At 47.8% G+C, this 20,221-nt stretch overlaps 1 protein-coding gene across 1 annotated transcript in view; it reads right to left on the reverse strand.

The window, feature by feature from the left end:
• The window catches only part of RTN1 (reticulon 1), a 102,009-nt gene that overhangs the window by 33,928 nt on the left and 47,860 nt on the right, over window positions 1–20,221 (reverse strand). The window contains exons 2-3 of the mRNA XM_026053737.1: window positions 12,924–13,667; window positions 8,466–9,251 (exon numbers count right to left, since the gene is read on the reverse strand). Of these exons, the coding sequence (XP_025909522.1) occupies window positions 8,466–9,251; window positions 12,924–13,667 (1,530 nt within the window). The remainder of the gene's footprint in view (window positions 1–8,465; window positions 9,252–12,923; window positions 13,668–20,221) is intronic.

Genomic DNA, 20,221 nt, shown 5'->3' on the forward strand with positions numbered 1-20,221 from the left:
ATACCTTAACCTCAATGCAGGCTCCCAGATGAACAACATAATTCAAGGAAATCCACCTTCTGCCTAGAATCCAAAGGTGTCCACGGGAAAGCTACCCTGACTTAGGCTTAAGTCCTTTTACTMGGTCCAAAACCCAGGCTGAGATGTTCAAAAGTTTTTCTTTCACCTCTCAGTGGGAACTGGTGGCTCATTCTATACCATCAGACCTTAATCATTAAATTTAATCTATCCTGAAACAAGCCCRAACTCTAGGCTTGAACTGACTGATAAAAACGGACAAAATCCATGATTCCCAACTCAGAGAGCATTCCAGTGGTTCAAAATCAGTATTTCTGGAAAGTAGGCAAGCAAAATAGTCCCAAAGTTCCCTGAAAAACATGACATTTAATACAACTTTTCATGAACTGTCAACACTTTCTTTCAATAAAACCAAAAAGGTTAACGGATTTTTCCTTCTCCAAATTTGTATTATAAACTTCACAAAGCACCTCCAGGGCTAAAARCATGAATTATTATGGAGAAAACTCTTTGGCACCATTTGGAAAATAGACTTCTTGATGGCATAACTTGCCCCTTCCTAATACACAGAGGTTTCTTTTTTCTGTATGCCCAGAATAAACATCTCTTCTTACTGCCTATTGTATCAGCCACCAAAGAGCGATCAATAAATATTAGATTTCTGTGTCAATAACAAATCTCTGGGGTCCTCCTTGATTACCCAGGCAAAACATCACTATGTCAAGGCATCTGGAAAAAAAAAAAAACACTTGTTTTTTTCCAGACCAGATTGTCATTGTCACAGCCATGATAAGAAAGCAAGTTGGCCTTAAAAAAATTTGCTTGCATAAAAGCTGAGTCATGGATCACTGCTGCCAAGATGTGCTGAATGGGGCACAGTATCAAGATTTTAGCTTCTAAAACATGCCAGAGCTGTGAGCAATTCTTTGCCCGTTTTCTTTTCTTTTTCTCTCTCTAAATGAACAGAAAAGGCAAAAAATAAAGTGAAAAGTTTGCAGCAGGGCAGCTGCCTCCTTGCAGCCAGCAGTGAGGGGCATTATGCACAGAACCTTTCTCTTCTTTAAACCCATTTTTAGGAGGTTTCTGTTTGCATGAAGATACCTACTGACTTGCTGCACTTGGCGTGGACATTGTCCTTCATGGCTTAACAGGCTTGGATATTTAAAATTTAGACAGAACAGTCTAACTCCTGTGTCTAATCAATCAAGAACCTCTGTTCTATTTTTTACTAGTCAGGATATAATCTTGACAGAAACATTTATAGGCTTCACCCTGTGTCACAGCTATCAGAAATGACCATTCACTTGTGTCTGGGTGCTCTGGCTTGAGATGAGACTCCAAAGCAGTCCTTTGCTCTTAAAGGGAATATATATTAAATTGGAAGGATAAGGCCTATATATTTTTATAGCTGCTGTATTTAGCTCATACACAGGCAGTAGGATTGGTGGCAGTCCTGAGAAGATGCACAATCGTCCTACATGAAGGCACACAGCTTTAAAGCAGCTCTGAAGCCACTGCAGGTGTCACCAGGTGCTTTGACACCTCTGCTTTAAAAGTCTGGACTTGCCCAACAAGTGGAGAGCAGCTTTCCTGAGGGCAACCCAAAATCAGGGGAGGGATCAGATGCTGAAATGGGTCAAAACGTTCAGGCTACGGAAACACAAGGTCAGATTCAAACTGCTTGGAATTTATTGAGACACTTCTGAAGGTCACTTCAAGGAGGTGCTTTGGTGTACATGGATTGCAGAGATCTGGAGAGGACGTCACTGCTCCTGGTAGTTACTGATCCCAGCGAGTGGCCAGAGAAGAAAGGTTGCCTTMTGGCTTGCACATAGCATGTGTGTGTGTGCACAAGAGAGTCATTAAATGGGGGAGAAGGCATACAAGGAGCCTGGGGACCCCTTCCTCTCACATGGAAGGAAGCTCATGCAAACCATCATTCATACGCTACAGTACCTGGAGTACCTCTAGGATCATGGTGCCTTGGCCATTCAAAAGTCTCCAGCACAAGACCCTAGAAAACGAGGTGAATGTGGGTCCTCTGCAGGATCCCTGCCATCACAGCTTGATGTTTCCATCTTATCGCATGTTCAGAATCACTTTTTTGGTTCTTTGAATGAGAGCAAAAGCAAAATCACAAGGTAGATGGAATTCAAGATGCCTTTGATGAGAAAAACCTCCCAAAAGATCAAGATATTACCAAAGAAACATGAATTCCTGATATAAAACATGATTAAGTTTTTTTTCTTTTCCCCCCCAACGGGCTTCCCCAACCTTTCTGAAATTTCTCCATGCTTCCCAAGTTAACCCAAAGTCAAATAAATCAAAGGAGGGAAAGGAGCRTTAGATCGGCCTGCTGCAAAAGTCTGGGCAGATGTTTCCATGTAAAATGGAAGAGAAGCTTCTTAGAGCAACAAAATTGGACATTGTGCTGCTGGAGTGGGATCTGTAGGGGCCATCAGACCTGTCAGATAGGTAAGTAACGCTTTGTCAGTCTGGGGAGAGCCTCCAGGTGAGCACTGTCTCCCATTTTCTTCAAGAAGGGTTTCAACTGCAGTGGAAAGAGCCGAGAGAGCAGTGAGGGGGCTCTGAGGCTCAGGGAACGTGACCAGGAGTCGTCCAAATTGAAGCACGGAAGGTTGAAGAGAGAATGACAACCATTTTGTGATTAGGGTGCCAAAGCCCTGGCACAGGCTGCCCGGGGAGGTTGTGGAGTCTCCTTCTCTGGAGATCTTCCAAACCCACCTGGATGCCGCCCTGTGCTCTGGGTGTCCCTGCTGGAGCAGAGGGTTGGACTGGATGATCTGTTGAGGTCCCTTCCAACCACAGCCATTCTGTGGTTCTGTGATTTTGACAGACACTCAAGAGCTGTCGAAGGAGATGTGGACAGAGGCCTTTCCAAACAAGTGACAAGCATCTGTCAAGAACAATTTGCTGCTGATCCTGGCTGAGGGCCAGCAGATGAGGTCTCCGGATCTTGCAAAGCCCTCGGCAGCTCTGCTGTCCATGAGGTTGTCCTGCATGGCATCTTTTCTGTGCCTGGCTCTGCTTGCTTGCCTGTAGCTCCTAGCACCAGGATGGCTCTGGGAACCCAACTGTGTTTGCTGGATTTGCCATCACCTGCACACCAATATCTGCCTTTGTCCAGAAGCTGGGCAATTTGATGAAGCCCTGAGCAACCTGATGCAACCACTTGGAACAAGGAGTAGAACCAGAGTATTCCAGAGTCCCTTCTGACCTAAATTCTTCCACATGGGAAGCAGCACAGAGATTCACTAATCTACTTCATACCATGGATTTCATACCAAACCTAGGCTCAAATTCATGTTTTTACCTCTCTGGGCAGGTTCTCCAGGTACAAACTGGGGCACYGCCTGCTCCGATCCGGGGCAGGAAGCCCCTCTCCATCACACCTTTTCCAAGCAGGGCTTTTCCAAAGGATATAGAGCTACCGGAGCCCTATAAAAAGCAAGCTGAGACGAGCAAGACAGATGGGCTGGAGTATGGAGGCACTTACAGCAGATGGCACTCAAATACTAACCTAACATTACCTTATGCTTGCATGTCGGCCTGGCTGGCTGCAGAGGCAGCCTGTTGAGGGCTCGCAGCCGAGCGGGGAGCCCCGTACTGCTCAATCCTGCCACCAAAAACGTCTCCCTAGAGGCTCCTCCAAGAGCAGGGACAGACAACACCAACACGAACCATTCACCGAGGGCCCTCCTGGACCTCCACAGAAAACACGATTTCCTTTCGAAACTGCGTTCAGGCCGCTTCTCCACAGCAATGAGCAGAGGTGGCCACAGAGGTTGGAGCGGGAAAGGCSTCCGCGCTCATGCGTGGCCGTGTGGAGCATTGCTACGTGACCACGGGTGGTGCAGGAGGTGCCAGACGGGAAGGGATGGCACTCGTGAGCGTGGGGCTCCTCCTGGGGCCACCCCCAACCTAGAGGTGACCCCAACTGTGGCTTGTGACACAGCCTGGGGGCACATTAAGCTCCCGCAGAGGCTGATGTGGCCACGTGCCTTGATGTCCCTCATGTGTGTTACAGGCAGAGCGGCCACGAGTGTGTGGCAAGGACACACTATGGGTATTGAGCAGACTGATAATACTCAGGGTAAGGAGTAATACTCAGGGTACTGGGTAATACTCAGGGTATTGAGGAGACCAAGTGTTTAAAAAGGCCTGTGAGAGGGTAGGCAGGTCAGGACASCTCCCAGCAGAGCGATGCAGGGCTGTGTGGCAGGAGGATGTGTTTTGTATGAGGAATGTGTTTTATATGAGGAATTTTATCTGAGCTGGAATTCCTGCTCGCAGCCTGGGCRCTGCCGGTTGTGCCATCTAGTGTGTGGCTGACAGCACAGCCGCACAGCACCAGGGATGGGGCTGCCTTTCCCTACCCTGAATTTTGCCAGAACATAAAGAAAAAATAAAGTAGATGTAGATGAGAACGATACACACCATAGTGCAGAAGTTAGTAAATATAATGCCAGAGGTAACATTTACTGCTGAAGCGATAACGGCAGTGACACTACCTGTTTTTCATTATTATTTTGCAGCTAAAAACCTCACGCTGAAGCCATAGACAGAATTGTGTGGATGCAGCAACTCATCACCACAAGCCATTGCTGGGATAGTGCAGAACAGGGACCTGGGGAAGGTTCAGAGACTAGGGGGTGCTTCCATACCCATCTATATCACACCCATCTCTGTAACTCTGCTTGCACATCCAGGTTCAAAAACCATCATCYGACCTAGTCAAACAAGTGTCAGGGCTGCGATATTCCCAGTGGAGACCTGTGTTGTCCTCCCCTTCCTTCCCGTTGCAGATGACACTGCAGACAGATGATGGGAGGATGCCCAACACCTGCAAGAAATGCCCACAGCAAACTTCACACATAGGCCTGGCCACCAAAAAAGGTCTGCAAGAATCAAAATGAAAATAAGAAGCAAACAAGTCTCAGTGCAAAGCTGGTTGGAAAACAAAAATCCTATAAAAAGTCCCATAAATGGGCAGGGCTTGCACATTTACACGCTGCAGAGTTTCRGGGAACTTAACTGTGAATTCCATCTGGCTTCTTGCAAACTACCTGGGGCAAAATGAGGCACTTCCCCAGGACAGCAGGTCTGCTCTGGCCTTTCTGACATGTCTAACCCGGGTGCAAGCCCAGCTGGTTGCCTGGGTGTTGCCAGAGCTGTGCAAGGTAGAGGATGGCAGAGGCTGTGGCTGTATCATTAGCATCCAGTCTGTGAAAATCAGAGCTATTGCAAGACAGGCTTTTTTTTTTTAGAACACACCTAAAAATACACATTCCTTTTTACAGCTACTGGAAGAAATGAATCATTAATTAACTGTCTATGTGGTTAAATATATATATAAAAATATTATATATATATATATATATGTAATATAACAGCGGCAACGCTGCTGTGGCCAAAGCGGCACGCATGTCGCCACAAGGAACSCAGTGGCTCTGATCTGGGACAAGAGGGAGGCCAAGGGCAGGGAACAGTCCYGCTCCTCCGAAACACAGCGGTTCCATCAAGCAAAATGGAAGCTGGAAGCRGCTGCCCGTTTCTATCACTGCCACTGGATGGCAACAGATATTAAGTGGAGACGCGGTTATCCCTGCGCCAATCAGGCACCCGCTTGCTGTGCTCCAGCGCTTTTGTGGTGGCGAATGACAGAGATTAGAGCAAAGCTCAGCAAAGCCCCCAGAGGATCTCGGAGGGAGTTATCCATGGGTTGACAGGCCATGGTCTGCAAGGAGATCGGATCAAGTGCTGCGATGTCACAGAGTGCAGCTTCTCCATCGATTCCATGCGCTGTCTTATTAACAAGGTGCCACGGAGGTAGTGTGAAATGATGGGGGTAACATAAACTGTTTGCACCGACCTTATTCCCGGGGGTTATTTTCATTAGTGCTTGAAAGCCTCCCCGGAGGTTTTGCACGCCCGCGAGCCTGCCCCATAGCCCTCAGCTACTAAATAGATTCAGCCTGTCTGTATTACCTTTGTGACAGATGGTTTTAGTGAAGATAATTCCTTGTCCTAGCCGGTGGTGAGCTGGTTATTTCCCTGACCACTGGTGAAGCTCCAGCCTGATGGAGCTTGGCAGGTCCCAAGGGGCAGCTCTGGCCTCACCAGGCTGTTTAATGCATCTCCCCACCCCAGTTCACCTCTGATGACTTGGAAAYGCTGCTGATGAGCTTCACATAGTCAATTCAGTCCTTTGGGATTTCTCCAAGTGAGGGACAGTTCTCCATTCCCACGTCAGGAGAGCCCCAACCTTCAGTGCCAAACCTCCAATACTCAACCTTCAATACAAAAACTTAACTGGCACCCAGACCCCATGTGCCCCCACACAGCAAATGCCAGTGACTAGAAGGTGGTGTAAACTGGACCCTACGATCATTCACATTTTCATCCCTTGGGCCCACCCTGCTGTACTTAGGAATGGTCTTTAAAAAAAAAAACAATACTAATAAATAATAAAAAAATGTGCACTGATCTTTTAAGAGAGGCTTTGCATTTTTGCCTTTGTTTCCATACTTCACTCAGGAACTCTTGAAGACAAACAATATTTTCCAAAAACCTGGTAAAGCCTGGTAAAGCTAAGAGTCTGGCCTAATCACCTGCCTCCAAGAGCTGAGGATATAAATAAATCACAATGTTCCACAAAAGTTATGGGTAGATTTACCTCGAATTCAAATATCTTTACCAAAAATCAATGTAATGACACTGATTTCTACCTTTTTACCCMAAAAGCAAAGGAGATTTCATCCCTTTTCAAAGGGATTTTCCAGCAAAGCTGGTTGATAAGAATATGTCTCTGCCTGAAAAAAAATGCACTGGGARCTGAAATCTCCAAGCTGCAGTGTGAATATTTAGCTGCCCTGGCAATATTCTCCCCAAACCCAAGACCAAATGATGAGTCTTTCACCCAGCAGAGCACAGAGGATGCAGAGGAYAGTTGGGACATGTCACACACACTGCAGGGAAGATGCCTTGGGAATGGGGATTGTAACTTCCAAAAATTTAAGCAACTCTTCATCTTTCAGGGTTTGGGCAGGGCCTAGATCAGTCCTGCAAAAGAGGAGTTTAAAAAGGAGGAGAGAAATGGTTGGGATGCATCCTGCTCACAAGAGAGAAGAAACATGTGCCAAGCAAGGCCGTGAGCCTGGAGATCCAGCAGGAAAACACACATAGGAGCAATAACCATGTGCTTCTTACTCATCCTATAAACATCCCTAAATGATCACCCCCAAAAGAGCCTTAATATTCACCTGCCTTACAGCACCGCAGATCTCTCAGCCTGCTCCTCAGCACACTGCGCTAGTTACAGATCCGGCTGTTTTCCTTGCTCAATTTGCACGCCTGGCTTCCCAGCGCTGGGTAAATCCGCTTGGAAAAATGTGCCACGGAGCCCTGACACCGCTCCAGGCCATCGGGCGGGCAGACGGGGGGCGGAGGAAAGAGGTGCTCTCTAAGAACCAGGCCTGGGGTTGCCTCCCCCTCCGTCTCTATCCGCCCACCCTGCGGTTTTGCAAAGCTAAATTCCAAATGCCCAAACAGTTCTTAAAATAATTACATATGTATATTACTTGTAAAGTTGTACACAGTGCCCTCCCCAAATTGCAAGGGAGGCCTCAGCATCCCGCATCTCTGCTGGCCTCAGCACGGGCTCTCTGGTGGAGCAATAGCCTGGGATCCATCCTCCAAAACCTGATGTATTAGTGCCCAAAACAGTCACATTTGATGCTTGTAGCCCAAAGCCAAACACTYCCCCCTAGGTGGGAGCCACATGGCYCTCTTGGAGACAAACTGGGCAAGGGTTTTTTGGGAGGATGCTGCCCATTGCGAGCTCCCTGCGAGGGCAGCCCGTGGCTGGGCACCGCAGAGCCCGGGGCACACACAAAACCTCGTTATTATGGACGGGGGGGTTCAGCCAGCTCCACAGCGCTTCATTCAAGCTGCGCCAGCCGGCAGAGACAGCCAGAGCAGCCAGCCCAGCCCCGTTCTGCCTCTGAATGAGCCTTTTTCTCCTACAAGCCTCCTCCAAAGGGCAGTCCCCGCCGCAGAGCCAGCTCGYCCCTTGCACCGCGTCGCTGCGCATGGAAAGGGACATTTCACAGCAGGAWCTGCCCATTGCTGCTACTGGTCCCTGGTGTCCGTCGAGCCACATGTTGTCCTGAAAACAAGGTTGTACCTCGCTAGCAGATTTAAGCCTTCACAGGACCAAGCATGACCTGGACACCGGACAGGACCACCAAGCCTGAGCCCCTCTGTTACCGTGGACTAATCCCCTTCCCTGCCATAGCTTCAGGTCCAGTTAGTGATGGGCCCATGGATCCCACATGCTGGCACCCAGTGTCATAGCTCCCGCCCATGCTCCCCGAACCTCCTGACAGGAAAACATGGTCATTAGGAACAGAAATGGCTGCATTTACCTCTCTGCTTGTTTAAAAACGGCAGCAGGGGCGAAGCCAAGGGACTTCTTTTGCCYGAGTCCTTGGAAGCCGCTTTGCTTTGGTTAACCACCGTCTCTTCAATGGGCTTCTTCAGGGTCACCCTCTCCTTCAGCTCCTCAGTGCTGACAGCCGAGGTGGGGGGCTCGCCGCCCGCTTTCGCTGCGGCAAAAGAGCACTTCAGGTAAGCCGCGGAGTCCGCCAGGTTCTCCCTGTTCATCCTGCTCTCCGCCGCTTTCCTTATGTCGTAGTCCACGGGGTCGGCCCGCGAGCCGCCCTCCTCCTTGATGATGTCCATGGAGAGCGGCTTCATGAGGGGCGAGTCGTGCTCCCTCTTGGGGCTCTCCTCGGAGGCCGAGGAGGCGTCGCACGACTCGATGATGAGCTCRCTGTCGAGCTCGGCCTCGCGCTCCTCCCGCAGGATGCTGTACTGGATGGAGGGCGAGGCGGGCGACGGCGGCGGGCCCGCCATGTGCCCGAAGGTCATGTAGCTGGAGTGCAGTGCCTCCTCGGCCGCCAGCGGGTCCTCCGACACCAGCTCGATCTCTGAGTCGCCCGACTCGGCGCTGCTGCCTTCGTGGTCGAGGGCCGAGGGCCCCGCGGGGCGCCCGGCCTTGGCCCGGCCCTGCTCCGGCTTGGCCAGGGCCGGAGCCGCCGTGCGCGGCGCCTCCGGGCCCTCCAAGGAAAAGCTCTTGGCTTCTTTGATGGCGCTCAGGAGCTCGTCCTCCGACAGGCTGCCCTTGCCGTGCGACTCGGAACCTGACGGTTCTGCCACCGGGAAGAGAGGAAAAGAAGAGAAAAAACAAGCATTATTAAAAATGATAACTTTGGGCTGTTCAGGCAATGGATGCAAGGGGGGTTGAGGAAGCACAGGTGCCTCCAGCAGAGCTGATACAGGCAGAAATGTCTCCTTCCCTCCAACAAACCCCCCGACAAACCCCCCAACAAACCCTCCAGCCATAATGGTTCATATATATTCCTTAAAACTTTATAAAAAGCAGCAGGCATCACTAAAAGATGTAAATAGCACCCCTTACTAAAGTGGAAGTGGAGGAACRTGGTGACACTGGCCAGTACCTCTGCAATGGGACTTTTTTAACCTGGAAAATGATCAAACAGGAGGAATGTGGCTGGTAGGAGCCAGCAGGTTTCTGGCACTTCCAGTTTTAGCAGTCTAATTTTGTCATAACTTTTGGACTGAAAACTTACAGATCACTAATTTTTCTCTGGCACTTTTTTTTTTTTTTTTTTTTTTTTTTTTTTTGGGGCAGGAGAGAATAAATTCTGTGTTTGTTCTTATCTCGGCTGCACCTGTGAACGAAGCTAGAAAAGCAAACCATTTTACCCATTATAAGCCCACTGAATGCCATTTACTCTGGGAATATCTAGAAGTGCCACAGTTTGGAAGACAGGCTTGAAATTCAGCAAAGCTGCCAAGCCAGGGGCATGTGCCTTGTGCTGGCCTAGTGAAAACACGCCCAGGGCCAGTCTAACAACAAGAACTTTGGAAAATTCCCCATATGTCCCTAGTCATGGGGTTTTGCAGCTAAAAGCCTCCAAAGATTAGCAAATATTGGCTGCTTAGAGGCTGCTGCCYGTTTCTGAGCAAGGTCCAGCAGGCAGCAGAGCGAGAGGAGAGAAAGGGAGGATAAAGACAAAAGGCCGGTTCAAAAGAGAAGAAAAGAGAAGGCCAGTTGAACCTGGCTGGTTCAACTAGGATCAAGAGGGTTGGGGGAGAAAATCTGCGGGCTCGTGGCCTGTGTTTGCAAGTCYGGGTAAGTCTAAGCCAGCCTCCAAGTTGGATCAACCTTCAAGTATTGTGATCCTTGCATTAAGGAAAAAACACTACCAAACTATTCTACGCCTTTGATCCAAACCCTTTCCATCCTTGAACTTCCCATTTATTTTTTTTCCCCTCCCCCACCACTGCATCCCMTCTCCTCAGGTCTCCTCAGTTAAAAACACAAGGTAGCCAAAACCTTTAGCACCAAAGATGCTGTCACTGCAAACTAGCTATGTGTTTTTAAAGGAGCAAAGATTTTGTTTAATTTCCTCACTGTCCTAAAACATTTTGCCAYGTGCAATTGGCCAGTATCATTCCCAAGTCTGGGACATCCACCACATCTCCCTGGGAAAAGTATGAGAAATAAAAGCCCCCCGGGTGGTTTTAGCATGAGTGCTTGGCCTTAGCTGCCAATTCAGGTCCCATTTCCACAGCCCTGTTCCGATAATCCTTGAGCACATCTCATTAATCCCTACATTTGCCTACAGAAAGACACTCTGCAACCTGGAGTCCAGCAGCCGGGCTGGAAACTTTCAGGACATGCTGCTGTTAGGATGCCAGGACTTTGCTGTTGTGTCAGACATGCTAAACAAGAGCCTTTGCCTCTTTTCCTGGGGCTGCAGCAAGTGTAAGGTGGGCAGCTCTGCGTGCTACAGCACGGGGTTATTCCCTGTCCGAGCTGACCTACAAGAAGTCAGCTTGGCACATGACATGACCATCAGCCCTTGGCATGGTGCAACCCACCTCTCCAGTTCACCCAATTCCCATCCACCCCAGAAGATTATAGCGTTTGGCTRTGACATTTACCCTGGGGACAAAAAAAGTGTCCCATTTGCTGCTGCCTATGGGGAAACATATGGACACCCATGGGCTTTCCCATGCCAGTGARCCCATGGGTGCCTCCTGGCAAGTCAGCAGCCTTAAACCTCAGCCACACAATATTCTCCTGTTATTATGAGAAACAGCTATCCTGAATCATGAAACTGGCCTTCTGGAGTCATTAAGGACTGAATAAATAATAATTAATGCCTAAAGTTCTTAATTACCTTCTAGTGTTAAAAAAAAGAAAAAGATATAAAATCAATATTAAAAAAAATGGAATAACTTAAAAGTAGTGTGTGATATCATCCGGTCAAATTAAAGAAGAAAAATGGGATGCCTGAAAGTCTATATATGACTGAAAAATTCTGGCTGATGCAAGCAGTGTGAACTCACAGCTGCCAGGGACTCCTTCAATATCCTTTTCTTGGAGAAGTGTGCAAATGCCTATGCAGTTTGGGATAGAAATTGGGTGYTTGTTCAAGACTGAGAACTGGTGAAGCTTGAAGCTCCAAATTGCCTTTGCATGGAAGCTCTATTTCATTTTTAAATGCTTCTGGACACCAAAGAAAAACAGTGAAAATTTCAGCACGCAAATGTCCATTTTGAAACTTGAAAATTTTGATCTAGAAACTGAATTTTCTGAATCTTCATTTCAAGTCTCCAAATTCAGTTTTATTTCACGGTTTTATTTCTTGTAGAAATGTCCCATTACTTTCATATTTTAGTGGTGGATAGTGGTACRTAATATGGGTGACCAAGAACAGGTATCTCGCACCACTGCAGTAAACACACAGCAAGAAAATGCAAAAATGGGAGATTGTGACATTTGCCAMAATCCTGCTGCTCTGTCAGCAGTAGGATCGGGAGCCTTTAAAGAAAACTGGTCCCTTGTGCCTCCAGGCCCACCTGTAAGTGGGCTGAAAGCATTTCCCTGGGTCAGCACTTTCTAAAAGAAGTATTTTTAATAATTCCACTTGATTTTCTGCAAACCAAAAAAAAAGACAAGAAGAAAAAAATCCCATCTCCTTTGAGGGTGGCTTGGGCATTCAAGAAACCTCAAATGATRGGGTACAACCAGAGAGCTGACAATATTGAGGCAATGGGCTCTGCCAGCCTGGACCTGCCGCTGACCCCTTGAGTAGCTCGAGGCACCTTGCTTTGTCTCCTTTTCCCAAAGTTAACTGATAATCCAGAAGGAATATCTACYAGCACGTGCCACACCTGAGGGAGCGAGCTGGATCTGAGCTGCTGCCATGCCACGAGGAGACAAAACCAGCTAGTTCTCAGTGATGAATATTCTGGCTGCAAGACTCCACATCTGCCTGGAGTCTTACCCAAGACCTCCCMGTCCTCATGGTGTTTCTGCCTGCGGGACTGTTGATGGATAAGCTTTGGTCGAGACTAAAGGGACATGTCTGYGGGGCTGCGCCACAGCCTCAGCCTACAGGAGGCAAACAATGGCTCGTGGTGTGGTCCAAGGGTGCTTCTGCCACGCCTTCTCCACTCCACCATTCCCACTATGCACACCGAAATACGGATGGGCGACATGTGCTTGCATGGGAAGCCATGGAATGAGGTTAAATGGCTTAGCAGAGGAGAGAAGCTCTACTGGGCCCATTGAAGATGCAACCTGAGCCCTTCCAGGACACCAGATCCATGTGGATTAGACATCAAACACCTCAGACATGGAGACCCATGACCTGAAGCTCACACCCCTACAGACTCAGTCCACCCTGTAAGGCACAAACCCACAACCCTCTCCCAGGACACAAGTTTATGATCACACTCATTCACTCTGTGCCGAAGAAAGGTACTGAGTGCTGTGGCTACCTTACCTGTGCCAGATGATGGTGGTGTGACAGACCCTGGGCTGTCATCCTCTGGCTCCGACACGGTCACTGTTGGAACCACCTCGGGGCTTGGTTTCAGGCCGGTTTCTGCTTTGGTTGGACTTGTCTCTTTGCTGGCAGGCTCCCCTGTAGTCTCTATCTCAGTGAGTGTGATCTTCACAGGGGCTGTCACTGTGGAGGCACTGTGCTCATCACCATATCTTTCATCTTCAAGAGTGTCTTGCTCTTTGGCTGTCTTTGTGCTCTCCAAAGCCATCCTAGGAGGTTCAGCAGGTTGCTCGGCCTTGGCTGATACTCCACAATACTTATCAATAAGGCTTGGGCTCTCAGCTTCTGAGTCTGGGTCATGCTTTTCTTGGTATTTTATTTCTTCTGATCTACTAATGTCCATGTATTTATAAGCTTCTACTTTCATGGGGTCTGCTAAGGTTTTATCAACCTCGGTAGATTCTGCAGGTGTCATCTCTATTCCTGAATCTGAGCTAAACAAGCTGCGGGACTCAAATCCAGTCACATCTTGAACAGGATGCCCCAGCGCATTAAACCCTTCCGTGCTGCCCAAGCAGGCAATGGGGCTGTTCTCCTGCTGATAAATGCCCGTGAAGTAGGTGGAGTCCCGTGGGGTGGTGTAGTGGACATCCGAAATCAGAGATGTGTAGAAGGAGGCATCGCCTCCGTTGGTGGCCATGGAGGAGCCGTAGTCAAAGAGGTGCGATGAGGCCACGCCACCTGCAGCAAACAGGCAAAAACATCGCACGGTGAATGACAAGTGACTGCACACAAGGGGCTTTCTGCAAAGCCAATCTCCCTTCCCATTTATTTTATGGTCCTTTTTTTTTGTTTGTTTTAATTCACATACTAGGCCTATTTTTGCTTGCAAAGGCTTTGGGATTCCAAAGGGACTCCTTGGGCAATGTAGTTGCACTTCAGTCTGATGAAGCTCCCAGATACTGATGTATCTTAAAATAGCTCTAATAATCYGTGTAGCTGTGAGGAGGTGGGAAACCCTCCATGAGTGATTCCTGCTGCCATTCCTTGCAGCTCCTTAAGTGAAATGAGGAATCACAGTACTGGGAAAAGCCTCCATCCCATCCCTTTGTGTGGGCCTCTCACCACTGCCAGRTCATTCCTGACAGGTTTGCCCACTCTGTTCATAAGAATCTCTGAGACCAGCAATCCCACAACCTCCCTCCTAGTCTGGTCTAGTGGGATCACTGCCCAGCATCTTTCCCTATTCTCCAAATTCTTTCTTGTCATAGATGTGATCCGAATCATCTATACCACTATTTCAGCCCATTATTGTTTGTACCATCTGATCTGGGCAATAGATAAGCCCCCTTTCTCTTCACAAGACCCTGGTTACATATTTGAAGATATATATTTGAAGAGAGTTATCAGAGCCACCCTCCTTTAGACACCAGGTTGTTCAGTCCTTCCCAACGGTCCTTTTTGTAGCTCCCTCAATTTATTACTTCTTCTTTATCCAGTCTTTCCAACAGGTTCATATATCTCCCAAAGAACAGCCGCAAACGCGGCCCGGCAGCCYAGCCAAGGCTGTACCAGCTTCTCCACCATAGAGACCCCTGCCTCCTCCTAATTTCTAATTACAATTCATTTTGAGGGTGTCCCCAGGAGACTGTTATCTGCCAATGCACTGAGCAGCCCTAGCTCCTGGCTGGGCGTTTKTGTGAGGCTGGTGTGAGTCTCCAGCACTTCTGAATGCAATTTCTTTGGCCCAGATTTTGCGGGGAACGCGGTTGGCAGCCAGACACCAACGTAAATCTCCACAACTCCAAACCATCCCAGCAGGCTGCCTACCAAAAAAAAAAACAAGGCACCAGCATGAGATGCTGTTTTTGAGGCCTTAGTGCTTTGTTTTCCTTTGTATAAAATACAGATGAGAGAGAGAAAGGGAGGGAGAGAGAGAACAACACTTCTGCTTTATTCGTAACGCCTCGAAAATGCAGCAGAGCCAAGGCAACCCACAACAGCACAAACCTACCGTGGTGTCAAASCAAGTTCAATAAACAATTGCTCACAATGTGTTTGCTGAGGAAAAATAAAGATGCTTGGTATACGCCGAGCTCCTTTGCCTTTGGAAGATAACATGAAAATATCTATTATACTTATGCTCAGGCACCAAGAAGTCTCTGCCTTGTTCCACAGCACTGCTCCTACACTAAGATACCACCTGCTCCATGGACAGGAGAAATAAGCAGCGTGTTGAGAGTGGGACGTGGCCTCTGCAAACTTCCCTTTCCAAAACAAATGTCTATTGTGGGCTAAAATACCCTGGCATGAAGTCATAGCCTTTTGATAGTGTTTTGGCCACAGAGAGCCATTTTAAATGGTCTTCTCTGACTTCCTGGGTACAAATGCTATAAAATGTACCTGCGCATAGAGCTCAAAAAATCTGCGCTTGCCTAAGTTTTCCAGAACAGTGACCAACCATAGCTGGACTTCATTGGGAAACCTGGGAGAGGGTCCCTGGTTCATCCAGCCTCCTTGGACCCACATCCTTTCTCACCTCCTGGGTCTGTCATGCCCTCCCAATTCAAGTTAATGCTCATACAGGCAGCAGAGCCCATCTTCCCCTCTCTCCTCTTCATCATGAGCTGGGAAGATCACTGCCTTTCCAGCAATTTCCAGGATTCTGGAAAGCCACATCCTCTGCGTGCCACCTGCAAAGCACAACAGCACAAACACCCCTAAACCTTCACTTCTGCCYGTGCATCACTTGCATCCATTGCCACTAATTCCCTCCGTGGCACTTTAAATTCTTGGGAATGCCACTAATTGGATGACAACCCACGGCCACCGCGCGCTCTCTGACTGAGGCACCGATACAAAGCCCAGCCCTCCACAACGGAAACAAAAGATGCTCYCTGAGGAAGCAGGAGCGGAGATCGGTGCAGGCAGAGGGATGTGGAGAAGCAAGGAGGAGTTAGGGGRAGCCAGGGCATGTCGAGGTGGGGTAGCCCCCGTGCAAGGTGCACAGGGCTCCTCGCCAGCCGTGTCCTCGGCCATCGGGCACCAGGTCAACCCCACAGCAAGGCTAAGGGGACTTTGCTGCATCCACAGAGCCAGAAGCTGGGAAACGACATCGAGAAGATTCTTGCGCTGCTGGCATCACTTATTTTCTTTCTCCTTGCCTCTGCATGATGACACCATCTTTAAATACACGGGCAGAGCTATTTTTTTCTGCAGCTCTCTGTGCGCTAGGTGCCTGCAGCACATTCAGCAAGCCCCGGGGCAATTTCTTCTCTCCCTGTCCCCTTTGACACTGATCAGCGGGTAACCCCAAGCTTTTTTTGCTGCCAAACCTTGCTGCACTTTGCAAAAACCCAATCCCTGTGCAAAGGCAGAAGYGCCAGGTCCCTCCTTGCTTTTTGCCTTGCTCAGCAGTGGTCAGAAGAGCAGATTAGCAGAGAGTTTCCATAGCAATATTTATTATCGGGCCCAGATCTTTTTTTCAGAGCAGCATTGCTTACTGCAGAGACTCTTCTTACATATGTGAGCTCGGGCTGTTGTCCCGTCCCCCATCCAGCCCCCATCTACAGAAYTCAATCACCTGCTCTGAGCTTCACCTCCTCATTGCAGGCAGCTCTCGCCCTCAAAAGCCATTTTAAAATTATCAGTATACCAAAAAGAGAGCAGGTTAAGGTTATTTTTCTTGGAAATGTTTTTTTTGCTTAATTCACCTTTTTTTAAAAAAATTATTCATAAACAGGCTCAGATTTTCACAACTGAGTTGGTTAGCTGAAATCATCTGATGCATTGCTCATGCCAACGTATTTCAGGCTGTGAATTGCTGACTACAGGCTATTCGTGCCTGTTGCTGCCAGGATCTGCTGCTTGTAATTTACTATTTGTGCTGGCTGAGTGGCTGCCTAAATCATGGGGTTTCATTAGATGATCCCTTGGTGCTCCCTGGGCCTGATCCAAAGCCTACTGAGTTCACTGGGAAAAAAAATCCCATTGATTTAGAGTGGTTTCTGATCAGATTGCCATGCAATGCTTTCTACTCCAGGTATTCATGAAAGAAAAAAGTAAAAAGTACTATCACACCACTTTCAGCAAGCAAAATATTTATATATAAATATATAACAGTTTTTGCAAATATTCAGTTTATTAGTAAAGRGTGAGCATCAACAGAGAGAGAATTGAACACATTCAAACCAACATTCACAGGTGCTGTCTGCAGCTTGCATTGCTGCTTTAGCCCATATTTTATGTCAGATGCAAATGCATTTGAAGCACTTAGCAATGCTGATCGATAGAGCAGGGAAAGGGTTTATAATGCATTTGTGTCAGGTGCTTCATAATAGAAATTATAGCAGGCCAAGAGAGCTCGTAGGATGGCTACTGCTGTTCAGAGAGCCAAGGAAAACATCGCCCCGTTCTGATTTTCTCAGCAGAATGTGAAAAGAACCCTGAAATAGTAAGTGACAAACATATTACCTCATATTTTAAATAATACACAAGCCCAATATTGTAGCGGATGTTGGCAAATGCTGAGTTTAAAATGGACTTCATTCCTCTCCCACTCTTTTTCCAGTGATTTTGTAAGAACTGGTGAGATCTGAAATTACGTTTCTTGCTGCAGAGCCAGAGTTAAAGGTGCTCGAGGGTGCACCCGTGCACACGATAGGAAGRGTCCTACCTCCCAAAGCAACTGCAGAGTGAGAAACACTGCAAATAGAGCAAAATGGCCAATTACTAGATTTAGTGCAACTCTAAATTTCCATAGGGAATGATTAAAGCTATTGGTAAAAGTGCTTCTTATATAGCAAGTGTGAATATACAAGCTATTAGCCTGGCTATTAAATAGACAGAAACCTGTATTAGCCGAGCAGTTTTCTGCTGAAGAATGGTGTATTGAGAGCCTAGCGATTAAGCCGTACGCTCTTTGACTTTAAGTTTGTTTAGTTCAATATCCGTGGGAAGAGGCAGCCTTGAATAGCACCAGTAATTGATGRCAGAATCAGGTCTGAATTTCACCTTGTTATCTGGTTTTCCCCAAACTCGCCCAAAAACTCGCCCGGCAATTCAGGCAAAGCCAAGCTATTCACTGCCTGAGAGCAGCCCTCGTGCTTTCAGGTAACGTGAGTCCCGGGAAATAATTTCACTTTCCGCAAACATTTAAGGTGTGATGGGTCTGACTGAATCATTTAGAGCACAGCTGAGATTCTCAGTATGTTAGAGGCGTTTTCATCAGCCATAAAGATAAAAAATCTTTTTGAAAATGACCATTTTGTCTCCTCAGAATAAATGCTCCAAAAACTCTACCTGTTGGGCAAGATTTAGAGCAATTTGATGATCGGCACATGACATGATTCAGAAATCATCAACTGCACATCAAGTATCTCAATTTAAGAGAGGCAACTGATGTTGAATTTGTATCAGTGAAARATAATGTGTTCCAATATACTGGAAGAGGAAACTAAAAATTACCCGAGGATAATAGATAAGAAGAATAGTTAAACAAAACTGTCTTTTTTTCCCCAAACTAGAGGATGTCCATTCTTCACTGATTACCTCAAAATAGTTCATGTTTTTACCATATTTCAGTCAAATGAATAAAACAACCAATATCCCTGTTAACAGGCCTASCTGTCGGAGAAAGGCGTTTGCAGACAGTTATTGTGACCTTCAATAGCACAGACTGACACAGAAGGACGTGGAATTTTGGTCTTCTACAAGAGCTGTCAACCCAGCAACGTGAGGCCCAGCACTTACCGTGCGCCAGTGACTCACTCAGAATTATGCRCTTTCCCAAAGAGGAGAGGGGGCACTAGTCTTTAATTAGACAAGGCTATTTTTATAGTCTGGAGCTGCATTTGGAAGCACATTGATCTCTGGTGCAACTTGAGGAACCAAGGTTTCAACGACCTTTTCGGGAAAAAGGCAGAACAGCAGAAGCCTCTTCCAGCAAATTCCTGTGGGTCTATAAAACAGACCTCCTCTTGCTCTGCTTTTGCTCTGGATGTGGCAGCTCGGGAGCTCTCACCCAGTACCCAAGATCCTTAGTCCCAGGAGCAGGATGCTCCTGGTGCCCTTCCCCTCTCAGCCTTGTCCACATTGACCACGGGCTTCCTGCAACAAGGTCCACTCATCCTCATGGGACAGCCTCCAGCCTTCAGTAATTTGTGGTCCCGGACCCAAAACTTAATGAAAAGCGTATTTCAACATAGCACCTTTGGGCTTCAGAAGGCCCCAAAAAGCTCAGGCACACACAGCACCTTCCCTACTTCCCTACACAGCACCCTAGAAGATAAGATAAGCTTAGGCTTACTTTCTAAAAAACATACCCTATTAGTGCCTTAAAGGTTCAAGGAGATGGTTGAGTGGCATGCTAAGCTTTAGTGTTTAATTACCCTTTCATCTAGAAGGTCATTTCAAGGTTGACAGTGTGCAGCTCCTAATYGCAGGTTCTCATGTGTCCCTTGGCATGCAAAAGAGTCCCCCTTGCCCACAGGCCTTGTCCCCACCTCCATACCTGCACACGACAGCAAGTCACACCTCGGTTCCTCCTCAACAACCGGCACAGACTGTGTTTTCCAGCCCCATGCCAGCAGACTTAGGCACCAGCCACTCCATCATTTCTATGGCTCATCCACAACTGCCTGTCAGACAGATGCACCTTCCTGCTTTGTTGCAAATGCACAACATAAGTAGCTATTAGACCGTCCTGCRTTTCCTGCACTGACCTATCAGTTTCAGCAACAGTCGCTAGCAAGAAGCCCACACTTAACCTTGGTTTCTTTCTATTCCTAACATACCCGTAAATAGGGAAAAATAAAAGGAAAAAGAGGACTATCTATACTCATTCTTCTAGGTTTACTGTGCCAGTTATCTTTGTTTTTTAGCTCACACCGTATTGCTTCTCACCATCTTCTCAGCTGCAGTGTTTTCATGCAGCAGTCCAAGGTTTAAGGCCTTTCCACAGCCCCCTGGCACAGTGGAGTTGTGCCAGCAGTCCCGGGGCTGCCTCCAAACTCAAAACACAGCTGATCTTCCTGGATCCAGACCAGGCTGTTTCACCCTCTCCCACAGGTTTCCATCCCTCCTCAAGCCACGGGAAAGCCTGGAGATTCCCAYGCTTCCTTTGCAGGCTGGCAGGCAGCGAGCGCAGGCGGCAGAGACATCTCCAAGCCCCAGGCCGAATCCCACCCTGCTCTGAGCTAGGCTGGGTACCACGAGGGATTTGCACGTGCACACATGGGAATCACACGCCTGCTTCTGTAAAACTCTTCTCCACGAGCATCCTAGCCCCAGTGTCT

The sequence above is a fragment of the Nothoprocta perdicaria genome, unplaced genomic scaffold, assembly GCF_003342845.1.
Source record: "Nothoprocta perdicaria isolate Ctin4 unplaced genomic scaffold, notPer1 scaffold_118, whole genome shotgun sequence".
Lineage (NCBI taxonomy): Eukaryota > Metazoa > Chordata > Aves > Tinamiformes > Tinamidae > Nothoprocta > Nothoprocta perdicaria.